The following is a 23,252-nucleotide window of genomic DNA, read 5'->3' on the forward strand; positions in this document are numbered from 1 at the left end:
ATGCACTCAGATTTGGCAGTTCAGAAACAGACACTGGTCTGAGCTCTAAACAAGTGAGATAAAGCCTGTAGCATTGCATTTCATTATGTAAGAAATGTGTCTGCCAAGTACATACATGTAAATGTGAAACATTCCTTTGCTGACATACACTAAGACTTGACACCGCTATTGTCCTCACACTAGTTCAGAGTTATCTACTCTGTGAATACTTCTCTGCTGTTTGTTGCTTTCATAACCATAATTTGACTTGAGGATTTTAGTGCTAAAACCGCAAGTAGTGATATTACAAGCGCTGGAGGTAGGCAGTGGAGTGGGCTCAATATGTCAAATTCTCATCATGCTAATAAATAAAGAGAGAAAAAAAAGTCTAGGAATTACTATGCAATAGTCATGAGCTTTCTGGATATGATATACTAGATGTGACATCAGTCGTTTTGCCGTTGTAGCGCAAAACTGCCAACATGTAATTTTTTTTTTTTTTTTTGGGCCACAAATATTTTATGAGATGGGGACGTTAACATCACAGAGCAGCTTTGTCAATCCCATGCTAGAGAAAGAAATGGCACCACCAGTTTTCTGTCGTGAAGCTCCGTATTAAAATTTCATACCACAATGATTAGGTGCAAATCCAGTTAAATATTAATTTACCCTTCAGATATTTCACATATATAAGCACTTTGCTTTAGATATTCATACAGTCCCCAGCAAGGAAGTGGGGGGATAGGGGAGACTAAACTGCTGTGTATTAAAGTTAGTCAGTTAAAAAAAAAAAGATCCTCAACGGAGATCTTTACCCCAAAGCACCTTAAGAGAAAGTCTGCACCTCTCCTTGGCTTGAGCTCTCATACGAATATAATTAACAGTAACGGTCTACAGTAACAGTATTCATTTATTTATTGGAAAAGCTATGCAAGTTTAAATGGGAACATCTCCAAAAACAGTGAGGAAGACTCTTCAGAAGTTTGAGTCACCCACCATGTCAAGGACATGCTGAAGATTTACAATGGCTTCTAAATATTTTGTCCATATTTTTCCTCCTAAAACATTCTGCAAATATGTCTTGATTGTGTTAGATGATAAAGAAAGGATCCTGGACAGCACTTTTGCAGTGTAAAACACTGAATTTTCCATTGACCGTAAACTTGTTAGATGTAATGGTGACCACCAGGACTGTTTAAGAATGATAAGATTTATAATATTCAGCCAGACATTGGCTCTGACGTAAAATATCAGTTTAACCTTGACGTCTCTGTCATTCGTCTGCGGAAATGGACGGATTTTGTTACATTCAGGGCCTAAGAAGAGGCTTTGCTCTACTTTCATTAGCCAAGGTAAGTGAAAATTGACATGGAACCTCTCTAGACCCTGTGATAAACCCACACAATTATCCTCTACAATTACATCTCCGGTGGCTGGGGGCCTAGTTCTGGCACTCAGCTCAGACAGCCTGCTTGGGGAATGAACCATGTCTCTGGTTCAGTTTTATGTGCATTGGCATTAGCGGGGAGGCCAGGACATGGGCATTCTGTGCAGTTCTTGGAGTGGTACCTGGACGTGTGTCCTGTTCCCTATCGAGACTAAGGCAGTCAGGCTTTGCCAAGCGACGGGATCCTTGCCAGTAATCTCCGTCCCCGGGTAGTAATTGAAAGTCCACAGTCCAAACTTGCAGACTAGACCCCCCCTACACCCCCCCCCCACCCCCCTCTTCCCAACACATATGGTGGGGCTTGTGTCTGAAGAGAGAACACATTCACAGTCTAGCCCCACTGCGGGTGTGATGAGTAATTAGACATTTCACTGCGGTCAGGTGGAACACCAGGCCCCCTGCCTAAAAAATGTCACTATCACTCCCTGAAATTGAAACTGCGTCCCTTACTGCTGCGTGTTCTCTGGGCAAGGAGAGGAGTCTGATCTGCTCTCGCCAGAGGACCTGACAGGATAATTTTTCGCTGAGGTGGTGAGGTCAGGGACAGGTTTCATGGATGTACTTGGTTTGCAAGGGAGAATTAGCAGACAGGAAGTTTTTGTAATTATGATTATCACGACACATTTTCAGTCAGTAAGCAATGCACTGGCACCCTAAGCCTAGATGTCACCACCTGTATCATGAGCCTGTTGGAACACACCAAAGAGCTGGAAGAGTGCAGTGACCTGAAGATTGAAGAATTATTCTCTCTCTCTCGCTCTCTCTCTCTCTCTCCTCACCATTCTTCCACACACTGACTTGTCTGGACAAAGTGAAGAGGGTGACTGTCTCACCTCTTACTAACTCGCTACACCGTCTACACTACTGTGCTGAACTTCTCTAACAAATTTTTTTTAGATGTATTGGAGGCAGCGAAAAGATCATTACATAGGCAAAGCCACCATCTGCTTTGGAAAGTCACAGTCTTGTGCATATTTAGTAGCAGGTTTAATCTAACACTTGCTTACTGTGGCCAGATACAGAGACCCGTTGCTCGGAATGGGGTCCATGCCATCAGATGAATGTAGATACACCACAGTGGTGCTCAAAGGCCTGTCCAATACCTGTAATGGCCCCAAAGCTCCTGTGCCGTCCTCACAGCCCTAAGAGTGGCAGTTTTCCACCTGCTTGTCTTTTCAAGCTGCCTTTTTGAGAATGAGTCAATGGTAGTCCTGCCAACACTCTGCCACAAACACAAAGAGAGAGAGAGAGAGAGAGAGAGAGAGAGAGAGAGAGAGAGAACGCCCCAGGTAGTCATACACAGCCCATAGTTTGAATCTGCTCTTCTCAGTGCATATGGAGGTTTCATTCTAGGCGACACACTCACAGTCCAGTCATGCTGGGCTAATGATGTATAATTAGACAGTTTGTAGCAATCCCCTCAGTATCTGCTGTCACATGTTCTCAATGGAAGAAGAAGACTCTGATCCGGTCTCAGCAGAGCAAGATTACAGACAGTGTTTGCTGAATCGCAGGTGGTGAGACTGGGTAAGGATTTTTGGTTACATTTTCTTCCTGGAGCATTTGATAATTGGTCCATTTTGCAAGGGGGAATTAGTAGCAAAGCAATGAGTGAAATTCTTACAAAATTTAACTTCAGCAATGGATTTTTTCTCACTTAGCAACACATTAACAGTCAAAACGTACATATGCAAACATACAGTGATGTGGGAGATAGAAAAGTAGTGATTGTGGAGAAATCAAGGTACCCTTTTCCTCTCTCCATCCATCTATATTTAATCGCTAAACTATGATGAAAGTAAGAGAGGCACTGCAGATCACCATCTAAATTTGCTTTTTTATGAGGAAGAAATGTACTAAAATGTTTCTGTATAACACTGGAAACCCAGTTTTCTATGTATGTATGTATGTATGTATGTATGTATGTGCGTATACATGGACTGAATTTCGTTGTGTTAGTGCAAGGCTAATGGAAAAATATGTACATAAAATGGATACATCTTCTTTATCCATGTTCTTCAAACCGGCATTAATTATCCATGTACAATGCCAGGATAGACTTTAAATGCAACAGTAGTCACTCACTTAAAGCATGGCGGGGTTTTTTTTAGACTTTTCTGAGAGAATGTGTTGGACAGTGAAAAGTGATTAAACTGCAAACAAATATGCCTGCCTCATTTCAGTTGTCCTTTTGTGAACTTACGCTGTAGCTGTGTGTGTTAGTATATTCTGAGCTTTTTTGTGCAAGTATATACTATAACACCATAGTTTCCAATAATTTGCAGTGAGGTATGGATTATTTAACTCTCTGCACCAGCACGATGCTCTGAAGTCTCTGAATTGCACTCTCAAAAGCTTTATCCAATCAGGTAGTCTCCTCAAAACTAGTCCAAAAGGCTTTATCCAATCAGACACTCTGCCCAAAGCAAGTCCAAAGGCCTTATCCAATCACTATCCTCAAAGCAAGTCCAAAAGGTTTTATCCAATCGGACACTCCCCTCAAAGCCAGTCCAAAGGCCATATTCAGTGTGTCTGTGCACATATGGTCATGCTGTGTTTATATTTTCCCTTGAATATGACTTCTAAGACTGATGAAGAGGAAGCAGAAATGTTTAATCTAGCATTAAAGAAGAAAAATGGGTTAGAAAATTATACGGGGAAAAAGAAAAGAAAACAAACAAACAACAGAAAAAAAAAAACAGTAGCTTATTTCTCATTCACTTCCTTGCTGAAAGCCTCCAGTAGCATAGTTGCAGACGGTAGCTGACACTAGTAGTAGTTGTTGAAATGATATTGCTGTATATGGGCCAGATTAGGCCATCTGTATTATCCAGCTTCATGTGCTAATAAGTAGCAGCACTGCCATCAAGATTCAGAACTTGTGAGATCTGAAAGACGTTTATGGTTTTACATTAGTGACAAATAAATAAATAAAAATCCATATTTGTCCTATCTATTAGAGGAGAGTAAATGTTCTTTTTTTCTTTCTTTCTTTCTTTCTTTCTTTCTTTCTTTCTTTCTTTTTTTTTTTTTTTGACAAAATCTCAAAAGCTGTTGAGTGTCTCACGCAACTTTGACAGCTCTTGAGTAATACGGATGAAGCTGTCAAGTGCAATTATGAGTTTGCTTTCACAGTGGGAGTCTCTCTCGGAATAAACCTCCAGGATAAAAAAGACGGATGAGGGAGTTTGGGTGCCGTACTCAAGACCGTCTTCAAAGTCCTTGCACAGTGTCTCCCTATAAACCCTTGGAGCGTTCTCCAGAAAGCCAAAGATGAGACCAGTTTACCTCGACCTGTACAGGTACAACTCAGTTTAAAAAAAAAAAAAAAAACTAAAGGAAAAGCATTTCTTCTTAGTCCAGTATACTCTCCAGAAATGTGTGAAAATCCATGGTATTTATGAAGGATTATCCAATTAAAGATAAATGCGTACAAAACATGTCTAGTCCAACAAGGCAATACCGTACATGTTCCAGCTGCAATACAGAAGTTTTAATCATAAAACGATATTTTGAAAACGACGTGAAAATGTTTATTTATCACTTTTCTTCCATTCGAAAAGAACTGTCATTTGAACCCCCCCATCTCGTTCTTCATGAGTTTTAAAAAGAAAAGTCAATTTGTGCCTTGACATATACATTTTTTTTCTACATCGTTGTCATAGTTGTTATTTATTCTCTTTATCGTCAAAACCAATAGGTTTTCCTCATTCCTCATCCATGAAATAATTGACTGTGTCAGAGCAATCAGTTGAGAAGAAGTGAAATGACTCACCTCCAGTGAGTTTCTTTCCAAAGACACTGTAAATACAGAATCAATCTGGAAGTCTGACTGTCACAGTAATAAGTTGGGTGAGAAAGTAATTTAAACGTCTTCTTGTAGAACAATAGTTGCTTGTCAGTCTATTTTGTCCCCCTGTCTACTTTACACTCATCCCTGCAGGTATTACTGACATTTCACATGTTATTTTATTTATTTATTTATTTTTTCCTCTCCATTCAGACCCTATCGCGCTGTGAAATTCATCACTGCCACAACGTAAACAACCTGTGCAATATCTTCATTAGACACCAACTGCAATGATACACTCAGATAGGATGAGGGATTCTTCAGCATGAGAATGGGGTCACTAGCTATGGCAGCACACAATTTATCAAAAGTTTCCGATTTTATATGTTACATTTATACATAACCTAACCTAACATATTAATAATAATAATGTATAGAGAATTGAGAGCCAGTCCAACACCTGCCATGCTGTACATTTCAGAGATATGACAGCTTCTCATAAACAGTGGTATGACGTAATAATAACATAGTGGAAAGTACAACAAGGAAAATCTACGCGAATGACTGGTCACATACACAAAACACCTCGAAATTGTTATACAGCACTGATGTATTAAGTGAACGATTCAGAGTGATGCTACAAAAATGATTTCAGCATGACTTAGGCCCTGATTTGGGGTTACATCTGGTCAAAATGTTTTAACTCCACTTCGTTCAGTACAACCCCATTTTCACAAATCTACAACTTTTCATAAGCTCCCAAACTTGGGCTCCTGGCTACCATTATGATGTAATTACCAATGATTTGGTATTCATGGGGATGTAACATGCACATTTATAAAATTAAAGGAGCAGCAAGTTACTGACACAGTTAAAATGAGAACTATTAAAATGTTACCCCATTCAGCTTTTAACAGACTGATTAAATTTGCTCATGTCCAAGAAGAGAATTATTATGTCACCTCTCGCCAAGGGAGAAAATTAATTTCTGGCCTTCAGGGCTCAGAGGGGCTGGATAATACGGCGTGGACATCTTGTTTGAGGGGGCTTGGTAACTCTTTCTGTAAGCCTCCGTGACCAGCCGTAGTCCAGTCATCGATCAGCACTGACTGGTTAATTATCTGGGGCGGGACTCTGGAGTGGAGACTTCAAAGCGTTAAAGAGAAGATAACATGCAGTTGTGTATTCCTACCCTGAAGATAAGGTGGACCCAATCAGGAATGGAACCAAAATGCTCTTGATGCAGCCCATGATGCAGGCCGAAATCACAGGTGTTGATAATCTAGTAACTTCTATCTGAGAAACTGGTCATTTGTAGGTCTGGTTTATTTATAAAATTCTTCTTTCGTGATGCAGTGAGAGGCTCCACTGAAGCAAAGCAGCCACATTATAGGGTAATCTTTTCCAAACAGGTAATGTAATTGTGAAAAATTCCTCTTGTTATGAGTTTTTGTTAAATATCTAATATTCGTGGTTTGTAATACACTGTGTATAATGCATAGGTCATCATTACTGCAGGAGAATGAATCGTTTGAGAATCATTTCTCAGATGGGAACCTGTCTCGTGGTATTTGAGTCCTTTAGGAGTCATTCTTGAATCCTGGCTAGGAGTTGCCAGTGGTCTGTGAATCTTTTAAGATTCAGTCACGGCATGGGAGTGTGTTTGGGCGTTTAAAAAGAAGGGCAGCAGGATAAAAGAGGCCAACAGACGGCAGATAAACTGGAGCAGGATCAGGACTCTGAGACTGGGCAGGACTATGTTAGGATTAGGTTCTAGGCACTGATACTGGATTTGCTAAGTCAGTGGTTCCTGGATCCACTCATAACACCCACAGAGTCAGATGAAATTACTTTGGCAAGTTACCGAAAAACGCAGAGTTAGCTGGTCTGTTTCAAAGTGACAATCCGAGCCCTCACTCCGCGGTCGCTGTTTATTCCGCCTGTACTACGAAACATCAAAGTGAGTCACAACGAAACAGTACAGAAAGAGGAGATTAGCCTGTCATAAATTAATTTCTAATTGGCAATATCCTTGTCTTCAGACGGCCGAGACCTTCCAAAAACTGGCACCGCAGATATGCAAAACCAAAAGCTCTTTCTGTGAAGGAGAGAAGGATTACACTCCTTTTTTCCTGACATGTGAAAAGATTGTTCTCTGCCTGCCTTTATCGGGTGCCATTCTTTAGAACACTACCTGTCCTCTGGGTGAACCCGCCAATGTGTCATTATTCCTCTATGAAAAGGACCCTTTTATGCACCAGTTGGTCTTCCTATAAATCAGTTTCTCCATTGGCGCTTCATCAGAAAGAGATCCCTCCTTTTCTCTCTCTCTCTCTCTCTCTCTCTCTCTCTCTCTCTCTCTCTCTCTCTCTCTCTCTCTCTCTCTCTCTCTCTCTCTCTCTCGCTCTCTCTCTCTCTCTCTCTCTCTATCCCATGGCACATGCTCCTCGCTTGACAACTCCATCGCTTTGAGTGTTCCTGCTCAGCCGTTCCCCGGCTTTGGATGTGATCTGTCAGGTCCATTCATTTTGTTTGTGTTTTTTGTTTGTTTCTTCTCAATTTCTTTGTGTATTGAGTTTGTTTGTGTGTGTGTGTGTGTGTGCTTGTTTGTTTGTTTGTTTGTTTATGTCGATTTGTGGCCTCTTATGTCTCAAAGGTGTGATTACACGGCTGTCAGTGTCCTTCAATCACTGATGACAAAGTAATTAGCGAAAAATTGATAAGAATTCTATACATCTCGCTCACTCCTCTTTCAGCAGCTTCACATGCTCAATTTGGTCTAACTGGATGCTTGTCTGAAAGACTTTGTCAGATATATAGCTGTATACACAGTCTCCAATGAAGTCCAAAGGTACATATTCTGTTTTGGAGTGTCTGTCCTTATGATGTGTAATTTATGGATTAAAAATGAAGGCGCAATACCGCAGAGAATTTTGCTAGTGCTTGTTTGGCTAATATACAGGTACGCTGAAGGATATGCGACTGTCTCGTTTCATTCAGGCCAAGTCTGGGGACTTGTTACACAATTCAAACACAAACCAATGCAATTATTATGTAGTAACAATGGATTTTGGGACATGCGTAGGGTGTTGGCTGGTTAGCTCTCACTCTATTGGTGTCCACCACAGACACAAACCTGCATGCACAATTCAAAGTTGTGTTGCAAAATGATTCCACACAGAGAGCATATGAAGAAAACAGCACAGAGGAAGTCCAGCCGTGCTCTGTAGAGAACACACTAGAGGCCTCAGATCATATGGATTGATAAGTCACTTTTCAGAATAAGACAGAAAACCAGTGAGGCTCTGTTGTAGCCCTTCAGGCAAGTACACCGCCCCCCCCCCCCCCAAAAAAAAAAAAAAAACACCCAGACAAAACATTACACACAGCCAGTCAACTAAACGATTATGCAGAGGGAGAGGAGAGTGTCCAGCGAATGCTAAAAGGCTCCCTGAGGCCAGCCGAGATCTGACCGGCCTGCCTAAACAAGCAAGGCAATCTCAGCCACAAAGCAAGGGTGCTCTGGGACCAAACAAGTGCAAAAAAAAAGACTAATGGATAACAGATGCAAAGAGCAGATTGTGCTCTGGTTTGTGTTCTGCTATACCTGGCCAACGCTGTGCCTAAAAGCACAGCCGGGTCTAAGGAACAAGCATTAAGATACAAGCTGTACACATAAAACTTTGTGTGTATCTCTAAGTGTTTAGTGTCAATCCTAGTGGCTTCTTTGTGTGTGTGTGTGTGTGTGTGTGTGTGCGCGCGCGCGCGTGTATGTATGTGTGTGTGTGTGCAAATAACAGCCTTATAATGCTTCTTCCTTTTAAAAAATTCATAAGGAATTTGGTGTCTCTGATTAAAGAGCGTTTAAAAAGCATTTGCTTAGAAGTTGTTGATGACATTCTCTCTCTGAGTTGAAAGTCAGTTAAAGTAATCCAAACACTCATGAATGTATAACTACTCTCTCTCTCTCTCTCTCTCTCTCTCTCTCTCTGTCTCTCTCTCTCTCTCTCTCTCTCTCTCTCAGCATAAAGCTCATTTCTATATCCCATGCATAGTGTCTGCACTCCTCTGTCGATCTGCAATTCCTATTCCAGGATGTACAGAACACTGATTAACTCCAGGGCTCATTGAGAGGCAAGCTGAGAGATCATCCACCAGCCCATTTGCGTAAACACCTCCTTTTTCACCCCCACACTAAAATCTCAGACACCTTGTCCATGCTAGTTCTGACTCAGGAGGTTACAGTAATCCTTTTCTTTTTTCTTTTCTCTTGCTCTTCAGTGTGTGTTTGGTACAGCTTGAAACCCATTACCCAAATGTGCAGTCCCTGGGCTTAATCAGGCTAGCGGTTTAAGAGTCTGCTGAGATAAAACTGTAACATAGAATCATCATTATCCTGGCATGTCTGTGTTTATGCCGCCTGACTGACAAGAGCGCCAATTAAGCAAGAAGAATGTAAGCCACCCTCTTTTTTCCCTTCTTCCTTTTTTTTCCCTCCTTTTTTCCCATAGCAGCATATAATGTGACAGTCCTAGCCCATTACGACATGCAAAGTGTTTATCTTATCATTCAGGGATTTTGAACACACTCTTGTGTAGTCAGCCTACGCAGACTCTTAGTTTTGTGTAGTTCCTCTCAACTGTCCTTATATTTTTAATGAGTTTGTTATTACAGATTCACAGACAATTATTAGTATCTTTCACTGTGATGCAGCAACAAGATGTAATAAGGAGCGAGGCCCCTCCGGAAACAACTCTAACTATAACTATATAACTATATATAGTTATATATATATATATATATATATATATATATATATATATATATATATATATATATATATATATATATATATATATATATGTATATATATATATAACTATGTATATATAACTATATATATATAACTATATATATAAACTATATATAACTATAGAACGGATCAACAACTGCAAAACTGTGACTGCAAGTATTACCATAGTAAATACGCAATACCATGTAAACACATGTTTCAGGGGGCAGAAAGGCCCTCAGAGTGTAGGCATTTTTGGTTTGCTCCATTCATGTTTAAAATCTATTGGTTGTAACAGCTCTCTATGGGCTCAGGAATTGAGTCTTTATCAGGTACTTACTGCAGTAACAAGCACTTGACTGTGACGCAGCGAGTTGCTCAGAGAAAATCAATACGACTGAGTGCATGAAGTAGAAGAATATTTGACACTTTGGAAAAAGTTCACAGGCTGGATAGATCATTAAATAAAACAGTCAAAACAAGTCTTTACTTTTCCTTTTGGATTGACTGGAAAGGAGATATGGACAGTATAGAGAGAGAAACTTCAGAGAAAACTTTTGAGTTGTTGAGCAAATATTGTTGGAAAGTGGGAACAGTTTGTGTATGTATGTATGTATGTATGTATGTATGTATTCATGTTTTTGTGTATGTATGTATGTATGTATGTATTCATGTTTTTGTGTATGTATGTATTTAACTGTAATCATAAAATATGTGGTTGTTCTTAAAGACAAATTGAAAAGTGACATAGCCTGCCAAATTGAAAAAAAATGAACACACCTCATATTTGTTGTCCCAAGGGAACTGGGCCAAATGTATGGCGTCAGACCCGTGGGCTCGCTGTGGGAGTGAGGCTTCACAGCCGAAATTTTTTTAAAGATGTAATTTAGAGATAGAGCCCAATTAGGCATTCACAGACAGGGCCTTTAATGGGTGTGTCAACCGAAAGACTTCAATATCGCATATTCTCCTTATTGCTCAACATTTCTCTAGCTCTTATGGGTGAAGTTTTGATCTTTAAATATCAGTGCCGAAAACGAAATGTCCACCTCTCTCTAAAGCCGAATGCGAAGTGAAATTTCGCCTCACTTTCCTGGCGTGGGTTTGATCGCTTGCCTGAAAAATGAACGAGTGAATTTCGCGCCACAGAAGAGTAAGCATTTTTGATTATGCCAGTCAGGTTACACACGATCAGATTGTCCTCCATCTTGACTGAAGAGATTTCTGGGAAGGGGGTGTGGCTTCTAGCCCTATTTGGAGGTGATTGGATTTTGCCAGGTGCAATTTTTGCTCGAGCTGAACAATTTTTAATTCAAGTGAATGCTCATTTCATCTATTTTGCATCTCGTAGTTTTGCTGCAATTAGCTCCTCCCATTCGCCCCCTGCGACTGACTTTTCATGCATTTGCGTCACTCGTTCAGTTAAAACACAGCTTAAGAGCGCACAATCAATAAAAGTCTAGGGCAGTCACTGTACGCAGTTTTGGTTATTGCAAATGATCTGTTGTTGCATTCAATTTGATACATCACAGTGATGTCACAACTGAGTTTTAGTGACGTATCACAGTGATGTCATCGTAAGTGATGCAACACATCTTTATGACATCATAACTTATGCCTGTATGCCTGCAGGGCGTAGATTAGAAAAACATGTACGAACATGTCAAGCCCTCTGCAGGTCGGAGTTTTGTAGCTCTGCCAAAAGAAACCTTATGAGATCTGTAACAGCTCTGTAAGTAAGATGTCATTTCCGTCACATATCCTCTGGTTACATCATCATGACAGCGCCCGCTGTTCTAAATAGCAGGATAAAGTCACACACAGAAAGTGAGTCAGAGGGCGATAGAGATAGAGAGCAAGAGAGATAGAGAGAGAGAGCAAGAGAGAGAAAGAGAGAGAAAGGGAAGGAGGGATGAGTGACAGCCTACCTTTGAAAGAACAGAGCAGTGTTGCTCGGACCTGTCACTGAGCTGACAGAATTACAGTTAATGACGCTCACTCAAAACGCCGAGGAGGCCTGGGGCCACGCACTGTAGACAGCTACACCTTGTTTCCTGCAAGTCTTTCTCTCTCTCTCCCTCCCTCCCTCCCTCCCTCTCTCTCTCTCTCTCTCTCTCCTGGCTTATTCTCCAGCCAGCTTGTTTCTCGGCTGATTGGAGATCACTCACCTATCTGTGTCAGTCCCGTCAACTTTGAAACAAGCATCATCTAAAAAGACGTAGCGGAGCTCTGACACCTGCTTTAGTCTATGCTCTAATGGACCTCGGCGCTTAAGTGGAGGTGGTAATTGCCATTCAGGGACTTGTGAAAGTTGTCTGACAGAATTTTGTGCAGTAGATGAATGTGATGATGTAGTGTAGCTAGAAGGGAAAAGTTGTTGATTGGTGCGAAGAAACAGTTTGATGTATATTTGGCTCCTGTTCTTTAGAAAAGTTGGAGAGAAAAGGATGGATCACTTCATTTGTGTGTTTATCTGGAAGCCCGTGCAGCCCTGGGGAGTGTGAGGCAAAGCTCAAACGTTTTTGTGTGTGTGTGTCTTTCTGTGCAGCTGTAACACAAGGTTTAGGTAAACAGCATTTATTTAATATGCACCCTGATCAAGGAAGAGTTTACAAAACGTCACTCCCAAAATAGATATAAAAAAAAGCCTCTTTTTAAAATGTCTCTTAATTTTAAAAAGCTAGGATGCTACATCGCATTTGCCAAAATCAGCACATACACAAATGTGTTCCATCTTTAAATACTTAACTGAGTTTGACTTTATTAACCAAATATTATTTCTGATTGTATTTATTATTGCTGTCTCTTGGCCAGTAATCTCTTAGAGAACAGATTAAAATATCTGGAAAACACTCACTTGGAAAACATAGCAATAACAAAGTAGAAATAATTTCTACTAAAATCTGTGGTAATGAGAATGAAAGCAAAGGCAGAATTTGTAGTGTAGAGTTCTGTGATCTTGTATGTCTCTCAAAGTATCAGTCTCCATATTTCTCTAATAATATTATACCATTTTCAGGTTCTTCCACACTAAATGCTTAAGTCATACATATATGCATGGAGCCAGTATGTGTGTGTGTGTGTGTGTGTGTAGGCATCTGATCAGCCTTTGTGAAGGGCTCAGAGCTCTGTACACATGAATGCGTGTGTGTGTGTGTATGTGTGTGTTTGTACTTGTTTTGTTAACTCTTGAGGAGACATCTAATTGAAACGACACTGTTCTTCTGGGTATACCTTCACAAAACTCTGTCACAAAATCATTATCCCTCCCTGTGAAAAAACAGTTGCATAAATTCCTTTTTTTTTGGTAAAAGATGTTATTTGTGAATGTAAACACGAAATTGATTTTGCTTTGGATTTGAGTCAAAAGTAGCATTTATTCTTAGTTTAAGAGAGGTCAATAGTCCCTCCCGGGAATATAGATTACATGGTGTGTGTGTGTGTGTGTGTGTGTGTGTGTGTGTGTGTGTGTGTGTGTGTACGTGTTTATGTGTTTGTGTGTGTGCGTGTGTGAGCATACACATTCAATCCTTAACATAACAGAAATATGGAGCAGGCAGGTGCGTGCACGTGTGTGCGTTTGTGTGTGTGTGTGTGTGTGTGAGCATACAATCCTTACCGTAACGGAGTTGTGGAACAGGTGTTTGTGTGTGCGTTTGTTTTGGTTTGTGTGTGTGTGTGTGTGTGTGTGTGTGTGTGTGTTTGTGTGTTTGTGTGTATATGTACATGTTTGTGTGTGTGTGTGTGTGTGTGTGCGTGTGTTTGTGTGCATACGTGTCTGTGAGTGTGTGTGTGTGTGTGTGTGTGTGTGTGTGTGTGTGAGTTTGGGCACGCGCATCCTTACCATAACAGAGATATGGAGCAGGTGCATGTGTTCGTGCAGGCTGTGTGCGGGTTGGCGGACTGTGGGCTGGGTGGCCTGGCTGAGCTGCTCGGAGCTGCTCATGGACACGTGAAAGTAAAGCGTCCCATTCTCCAACCACTGCTGCTTCCAATGCACCTGAGAGATGTCCGCTCCCGTCCCTGACATCTCTGGAAACACAAAGACAAAGAGAGGGTGTTTAGGATGTGGCTGATGATTAGTCAATCTTAAGGACCATGCAGCTCCGTTAGTTTTTGTGGGCTGAACATGGTCCTAACATGGGCTGAACATGGCCTCTGCACAGATGTTTCAACCCCACTGCATTTCTGCATGTCTTTGGTTTCTGTCAGAAAACTTTTCACACAATCTCCTTACGCCTGTCTTTTCTCTTCTTTGCCCCTGAAGTTGCTTCTCCTTGAGTATATTCTGCCCTATCATTGCTTTGAAACTTAATCAATTACTTAGGCAAACTTATGTTTCCACCTAGAGTCTATACAGTGGTCCCTGTCCATTTTCTTTCCTCTGAAGGTTTTCTTCCTCAGAGAGAGTTGGCTCTATATCACCACAAAGCCCACTCACTGGGGGATGTTTATTTTCACTCTATTTATTGTTCTCTCCTCCTCTTTTGCTCTCCGCTGTCTCGTAGACAAACTTAATGAGGCTATTTTTTTGGCGAGGGAAAATATGCAAATGAAGAGAAAAGAAAACAGTCATTTAAGAAGATCCTCGTTTGCCTTAACCCTGAAGGTGCGGGGGACATGAATGCTTCCTTTTAAATACGTGTTTTGTTTTTGTCTGAATGTAATGTTCAACTGGTTGTCCATATGATGTCATTTACAGTTTAGTAGGGTGTAATTATAAGACATGGGCCTGTGTGACAAACCAAATAATCCAGGTTCATTGTAATTCAAGTTAAATTAGTATTCGTTTGGATTTGAAACTTATCTTGATTCAGACACCTTTTCATCATTTTGTGTGTGTGTGTGTGTGTGTGTGAGTGAGAGAGAGAGAGAAAGAGAGAGAGAGAGAGAGAGAGAGATTCAGGTTTGATAGCTCAAAGTTAGCACTTCAACTATTTGTCGTCCTCCAGCGACAAAATCTCCTCCATGATATGCAAATATTCTTGGACACATTGCACATATGTGATAAGATTAATTCAATAAGGACACGCAAATATTTGCAAGCTCCTTTTTATTGAAAAATTGTATGTTTAAGGGTTGTGCTGGCTCTCATAGGTTTTCCACTGGGACTGTCCCTCTGTGTTAAGTAGGTTCTGACGTGGTTATACCCCATTGTTGACCTGTTTAGAGGATGGTTACGCTAGTACCTGATGTCCTCTGCCCGCCTACCCACTTGTCAGACCTACACCTCTGAATTAGAGCGATTTGGTCATGGATGGAGCTGCTGTGCTTTTGTCAAAAAACAAACAAACAAACAAACAAACAAACAACAGAAAAAACAATCACCATACTCTTCTAACTCTAGTCCATTTGTTGTGTGCTTGACGACAGCTCAGGAAGGTTATATATGGGAGTTTGTCATTTTTGTAGAATATGATATATTTCCTCTTGGTTATGAGTTGAAAGGCAGGGAAGGCTCTGCTTATTTTTCTTTTCTCCTCTTTGAGGCACGTCAGGAAGACCTGTGTAATTCTTCTAGTACCTTCTTATCGTCTGTTTTGGCTTCGCTCTGATACAGACACTTTCTCATCATTATACAAACAATAAACATTGTTATGGAATGTCTTGGTCTTGACGCTGGATGGTTTTAATCTTAGGCGGTCTTGAACCTGTTCCCATGGACATTTTAGTAAATCGTGAATTAAACTCCTCAACAGACCAAAGGGTCAAGAACAAGAGCCAAACCTAGTGGTTAATTACATCGACTTAATTATTCCCAATGGCTGAGCTTGATTAAGTCATCTTAGACGAATAAACAAGAAAAGGAAGGGGTTAAATCGATAGAAATAGCACTAAAACCAGCCCACCACTATCATCATCAATAATACAATATGATCCAGCTCAATGCTTGTTTTCTTATTTATCTATTTATTCATTCATTCACTCACTCATTCTTTCATTCATTCATTCACTCACTCATTCTTTCATTCATTCCTTCATTCATTGTAGCTATCATGGCTGAGCGTAAACCCATAAATACCTTACTGAGGGCCTGGCTTGGATTACTCAGAGAGAAAAGAAATGACAGAGAGAGAAGAGGAAAGGGGGGGCTGGGGAGAGCTGGAGGCAACCTTGAGAAACGTAAACTAAGCTGTGCTCGTTGGAGCTTGGAGGGCGTCCTGATAAAAGATAGCCAGATCCAGATACGGATCAAAAAACGTGACGGTAGTCTGATCGACTTGGGTTTTTGCGGTTCCCCGGCATAGAGCGACCTCAGGGCACCTGGGCCCTTTTTTTAATTTTTTTTTTTTTTATTTTAGGGTTTCACCAGAGGGATGATATGACGGCAGCAGTGTTGGATGATATGATGTCTTTGCGAGGCTGCGTGTGGCTACTGATCTGAGAACAGATAAACTGTTAATGAAACTGCTAACGGCTGAACTGAGCTGAAAGTACTTTTCCGCTGAGATGGCAAAAGAGTCCCAGAGCATGACCTGGACTGCAGCACCACCAATGTGTCAGTCTTTCAGTAAGTAAAGCCTCAATCTGTAGTAGCTACAATAAAGGAGTAGTCTGGAATGATATAACTAGTAACACACAACCTCCTTCTGAAGAGGAAAAGGGTCTACTGACGTGAACGTACAATAAATATTTTAGATTTTGGTCTTGTGGCTAGAGCTGCACTAATTCCTCAGATGTGATGACTACACTACAAGTATGAACACAGAATTATTTCACATGATTCACAAGTGCATTTATCTGTCCGACACTTCAGTGATGCTCTAAAATATTATGTTCTCCGAAAGCTGACTTATAGTGTCCTGTTTACTCCCAATAACAAACAAACAAACAAACAGAACACAACACAAAACAACACAACAACAACAACAAACAGATATAGCAGAATTGCATCTAGTTAAAGTAACATCAGCCACGTTTAAACAAGACTGGTAGTTTCTGCTTGCACACTAGCTTTTGAATGTTATAGTAGGATTCACATGAACAAATGTTTTTAGTTTTTATGGAAATCAGTTCACTTGTTAGAATGTATAATCAGCATAATAAGAGAACTCTAATCATATAACCCTTGTCATGAAGTTGAAAAAAAAAAAAAAAAAATACAGACAAAAACAAAACCATAAATTGTTTTATTTGCTGATGTGGACTTAGTCATCTAGTTAATTACAGTTTCCTTGAAGCTTGGCTGAGCTGTCTTGAAGATATATGCAAATCCATAATTCATACAACAGAACCAGCTGGGTCAATCCATGTGAATTGTGATTTTGTTACACACATATTAAAAATGGGTAGCCATGTATGCTACGAGTTTATACTTGAGCTTTTACACATAATTGCTAATATTGACAATTTAGTAACTTCCAAACATTGTTCCGCATGTATGTTTTTTGGTTGCTGTTGTTTTTGGTTTGTTTGTTTGTTTGTTTTGTTTCGTTTTGTTTTGTTTTGTTTTTTAATTGCAAACTCTAGAACACAGCAGTCACCAGATTGTGTACGTAAGAGGTACATAAACGTTTTCTTCAGCTCCTCAGCGTTATGTTCGGTTTCCTTCTACAGTTCTGAGAAGAACTTCTGGGAAGTGAAGGAATAGCTTGCTGGACAGTTAGCAGATGACAGAGTGCAAAAGTAAGTTCCATTTAGTAGTTCCATTAATTCCATTCCAAGTTCCATTTCACTCCCTGATCTCTGACTGATGGAAATTACAGTGTGAAGCAGAGGTGACCATTGTTCTTCCATACCAGGTCAGTGGAAAGACAACAACTCACACTGCTATTATAATTTTCATGTCCCATCTCTGATGACTGGTACAGTTGTAATATGAAGGAGGGAGTCCACTGGGCTGTACATTAGAGTCAAAGCTTAGGTTTAGTCCACCATATTGGCTCTCCAATTCAAAGATGAATTTCTAAGTTAACTGGACAACTTCAGCCAAGACTACTCTATAGGAATATCCTCCTATTGAACAGTTTGAACTTTCTGGCTCAAGATATATGTTAGGGCTTTCATAAAAAAACAAATAAATATCTAATGATTTTATATGATTTGAGATTCTGTTGCTGCTTTTGCTGGCTTTATTTCATCTGCTATTGATGCCCGTGTCTCACGGCATGGATGCGACTCCAGTCTTTAGGTCGGCGGCCTGAATTGGTCTCTGTGCTCTGCTGTCCCCGGCCCTGCTCACCCTGCATGGCCCTACTCCTCCTGCGCCTTCCACAGCCGTTAGCTTTGCTGCATTAATTGCCTTTATGCACTTTATTCTTTCTTGCTTTATTAATCCCTGTTACACCTGGGTTTTGGGGAGGTTTTTCCTTCCCCGCAATGAGGATTAAGTCAGGGGGTGCCATCCTGTTTTGTTTGTTGTGGCCATGTAAAGCCTTTTGAGACTGTAAACAGTGATATTGGGCTCTAAATAAACTTGAACTGCAAATGGATTTTGTGGTTTCCTGTTCCAAGTGTATGATTTTGTGCCAGTAAATTGTACAGTGTGTCAGCTGTTTAAGAGAGCAATCAAAGACATATTTCTGCTTCAGGTGATAAGTTTATTTCCAAAAGTCCCCAAAAGTCTCATTCAGCATTTGTTTTGTGTGTGTCTGTGTGTGTGTGTGTGTGTGTTTTCTCTCTCTTGACTGAAGGAATGAACTGCCCGGGAAATTGCTCAATGCGGCATGATAACATCTGAAGTTTCTTAATTTTTTGACAGCCCGTGAAGTAACCCAACCCCCTCCACCCCCCACCACCCAGTGTAACTGAAAAAGGCAGAAATGAAGTTGTTGTATCTGACAATAGTAAGATGATATGATGCTTAAAAAATCTGTCACCCAGAAAACCTGAGGGGTTAGCCATTGTTAACCATTACAAAGATAAATTCAGACAATACAGTATATTTCTAGCATGGGACTACAACTGTGGGAGATAGTGTATTCCAACATTCTCCAAACTCCAGGAAGCTTGCCAAAACTATTAAAAAAGAGAGAGAAATGAATGCATTTGAATACATTACATATATTTAAGCCTGTATAGAATGGAACAAATTGCAGTAGCGCTTTCCATATGTTTCGGCACGTAAACGTGTTATGTATTGTTTTAGTCGATAAACCTGATGCCTGGGCTCTTTAGCCACAAATTCCAGACAAATGCACATTTTGATTGTGCTGCTCTTTCACTGATAGTGACAAATGTTTTAAGTGGTTCAACAGCTCTAGATGGTACTACATGTCCAGCTGGGGGAAAAAGCAAACAACTAAGAGAGTTGTTTCTTTCACAAGTGCTCTTTTTATGTAAAAGCAGAATTCTCTGACGTACACAAACACGAAAAAACCCAATGAGGTATCCAGAAGGACTGTCCATTCACATCATAACACGTATTTCTACAAAACGGCTTATCCTCAATAGCAAGATACACTAATCCGGATTCCCCGCTGGTAAACACGTGTGTAATTTACGCACAGCCTGTTTGTTCAAGCTCTCCCCATTCTCTTTCTGCGTCTTCTGAAACTAAAACTGATGACAAAATTCCCATAAATAAGGTATGAAAATAGAGCATAACGGAGGACAGGCGAATTGGGATGTACCAAGGGGGTGGGGGCGGGGGTGGTAGCGTTCCCTGCTTTCCCAGAGCGAAAGGTGACCGCCACAGCTCTTCCACAGAGTCACTGGGCGTGCTGCCAGTCATGTCAGTAGGGGGATTCGGTTGTCCCTGCCGTGGGGCGGCATTTGTAACTCATTAGAGCTAACCCCATTACCGGCACGGTGCCATCAGCGGCTATGACAGTAGCCGGGACGGCCGTGACCCTACGTAACGCTCTCAGCAAGGGCGAACCCGACAGAAGAGAACACGCCCCAACTTCGGAGGAAAGTAAGCAAAAGACAGGATTGTACAAGACCGTGTTGGGCTGACCGTGACCCCGTGGTTCCCAAAGCGCTAAGAATATGTATTTTATTAAGGTCATTTTAAGCTAGACCAACATTTTTTTGTGGGAGTTAGAGATCTCATTTTCCCAAGCCATCCAAGCTGTTGTTATTCCTGTCAGTGATGCACTCAGATGTTTCTACTCCACTTCAGATTTCCTAAGATATAGATGAAACAACACTTAACGCTGCGTCTGGAGTGCCAGAGAGTTCCTACAGTAGCAGGCAATCAAAGGGCTGGAGTGTTTCTCCAGCAGCAGGCAATCAGAATGCTTTGGCAAAGAGGTAGTTTGCAGAATGCCTTGTTTCAAAAAACATAAAATTTGTGAATGTCAACACACCTTTTTTTTTTTTTTTTTATCTTGTCAGGGGGTTAGTTCAGAAGAGTGAAAAGCAAACGTGAAACCAATTATAGAGGTCATCTCTTTGAAGCACAAGGTTGGTATTGGTGATATTTACATACAAGAACAACCAACAGCTAAGGACACACCACATTCCTTTGCAGGCAGTTTCACCCCTACAAACCTACAAACGTCTGTCTTTTTTTTTCTTTTTTTCTTTTTTTTTTGAAAAAAAAAAATCATTAAACATTTCATTTTGTTTGTTTGTTTGTTTGGCATATAAGTAATCTTAAAATTTACTCTTAAGACTGGCCATTTCTCTTTTGTTTTTTTTTTGTTTGTTTTGTTTTTTAAATAGTAATTCTTATGGTCTCTTTGCTGAAATCAAACTTCACAAGCTTGAAATCCCCAAAAGTTAACAGAGAACACAGAGTAACACTGCCATTATTTTTCCCATATTATTATGGAGCACCACAGTGACCTTTCCTGCTCTTAAAAAAAAAAAGAAAAAGAAAAAAAAAATCAATGCAAATGATCTCTGTTTGTTCAAGCCAACAAACCTCTAAAACTCTAAAGGCTTTAAAGACTCATTTGTTATTACTGAAACCATAGAGAGGTCATGGAGCTGCTGAGGTCGTGAGCAAAGCCAACAATCTATGGTCATGTGGTAATGACTATATAAGCACTAGCATGCTATCTTAGCCAAACATATCGACATCAGGGCTCAGAGGCTAGTTGGGGTTTCTCAGGCTTCCCAACTCTTAAGTCCTTTCCAATGGGAGAATGAATTATGCATGTGGGTATACTGACAATTACGGTGACACTGCCGAGGATGTCTGTGTTCTGGCCCGTCAGTCTTTTGACAGCATCACTTTTGTGTGACGTCGTGTGAGCAACCGGAGGGATGCTGCAGGCCCCTCCGATACTCCACTTCTCCCTTACACTCCCTCTCACTCTGCCGAAATTAATCTGAGTGTTGTTAATTTACTCTCTCTCTCTCTCGTACGCACACACACACACACACACACACACACACACATATACTGAGAGACACATGCACACTCAAATAAATGCAAAACCTCTTTTGAGGTAATTATTTTCCCAGAGCTTAATCTTGGCTGTTTAAAGGTGATCAGAGATTGTTTGTGTGAAAGTGAGAGTGAGCAAGTGTATACATGTGAACATGCGGGTGTGTGTGTGTGTGTGTGTGTGTGTGTGTGTGTGTGTGTGTGTGTGCGTGCGTGTGTGTGTAGGGCTGTCAGAGCTGTGTGACAGTTCGACAGTTCAGTAACAAGTGCGAGTGTCATCTTTGCTTACCCTGATGAAGGCTGGCAGACCGAAGGCACTCTACTGTCTGTCATTACGCCCGTGCCTGCGATTCAGATGACGTCCCAGCGTCCCTGTCCCTCCACTGCCTCCCAGCCCCCCTTACCGCCACCAACCCACCTCCTTGTCATCATACCACAGGCAGCTGAATAGTTTAATTATTCATACAGAGAGATAATGATATAGTTTCATAAGCTTTTTTTTTTCTGCAGCAGAAATATTGCGAGTGAAAATGTGACAGTGTTGCAGGAGCTTGCGTTTCCCCTTTACCCCAGTCAGAACTGCTGTCTTAAAAATGCCCTCAGCACTAACAACATGTGTCTGCCAACATGTGTCGAGTTTCTACAACAGCTGTGTGTTAGTTCACGCCCTAAACTGCATTAAAGGCTTAAGTACTAACTTCTATTGGCAGATAAGCGAGTCTTCAGGTCAGTGTTTTTTTTTTTTTGTTTGTTTTGTTTTGTTTTGTTTTGTTTTTTGTCATGTTGTGATAAAGACCTTTGCAGGGTATTCCTGGATATTCCTCAAAGAGTTTTGTCACATGACCTTATGTCACATTTTGACATAGACACTAGCAGATTCTTCTCAAAGAGTTTTGTCACCTAAATTTGTTTTTTGGACTCCTTCTCAGTGAACCTTAGAGTTGAGAGCCAGTATTACAATACATTTTTTCCCCTTTTTAATGTGAAAACATGGAATCAAGGGAGTTTAGCACACTGTCAGTAAGACCACCAATTCAGCCTGCACCATGAAACGCCATAACATACTTGCTTTATTTTAAACCAGAGCTTGCTAGAGTAATTGGACATCTCAGTTTGGAAACGCAAACGTTCATATTGGCTCCTTGCTTTGCTGAATTTGACTCTAATTAAATATTAGGACGCTGAGGCCATCCTGGATGTCTTATTAGACGCTGAAACAGGATGCTTCGTATGCTGCAGGGTGACAAAGACTGTATTAAAATGCATGCAATTAAAAATGTGTCTCTGTCCCCCATCCGCCAAAAAGCCAAATGATTCACTGCATTGTAATGCTGTAATTTGTCTGCCTGCTCCTGAAATTAGCAGTGGGGGAGTTGTGGGGGGGGGGGGGGGGGGGGGGCTAGGGAGACTTGGGAATTGGGAAAGAGGTGGGGGTCTAAATGTCAGGTGTTAATTTCATCATCTGAGCAAAAGATGAGACAACCTAATGAAGGCGTAATAGAAAAGACAGACTGTATGTTGTTTTTTTTTTTCTTTTTCTTTCTCTCTTTGTTTCTCCCAGCAGGAGTAGATGGCCATTAAACGACACGGCGTGTCATCGCACAGAGGAGAAATCACTGTCTCTGTCTGCATGGAATTTACAGCCAAGCATGTGACTGCACCAGCGTAATGCAGGGAACACCAGGGGGTCATGGTTATAGGGACATCATGCATTAAAATGACCTTATGTTTGTTTTCACCGTTGTCTCAATAAAACCCCAACACCTGTTTTTTTTTGTTTTGTTTTGTTTTGTTTTTTAATGATAAAGTTGTAATGGATTGCGGTGTTTGTGCACCGACACCTGAGACACCTGAGTACGTGTTGATTGTAGACAAGTTCTCAATGTGCTAAAAAGCCCAAAAATAGTTTAAATATTTGGTATCCTCTCAGCTCTCTTGCAGGTCACTCCTTCCAAAAAAGGCAAAA

The 23,252-nt window shown here is 40.8% G+C and overlaps 1 protein-coding gene across 1 annotated transcript in view; it reads right to left on the reverse strand.

The window, feature by feature from the left end:
- Positions 1 to 23,252, reverse strand: part of astn2 (astrotactin 2) — a 324,099-nt gene that overhangs the window by 252,671 nt on the left and 48,176 nt on the right. Inside the window, exon 2 of the mRNA XM_030785297.1 lies at positions 13,853 to 14,040. Within this exon, the coding sequence (XP_030641157.1) occupies positions 13,853 to 14,040 (188 nt within the window). The remainder of the gene's footprint in view (positions 1 to 13,852; positions 14,041 to 23,252) is intronic.

This window comes from Chanos chanos, chromosome 9 (genome assembly GCF_902362185.1).
Source record: "Chanos chanos chromosome 9, fChaCha1.1, whole genome shotgun sequence".
Taxonomy (NCBI): Eukaryota; Metazoa; Chordata; class Actinopteri; order Gonorynchiformes; family Chanidae; genus Chanos; species Chanos chanos.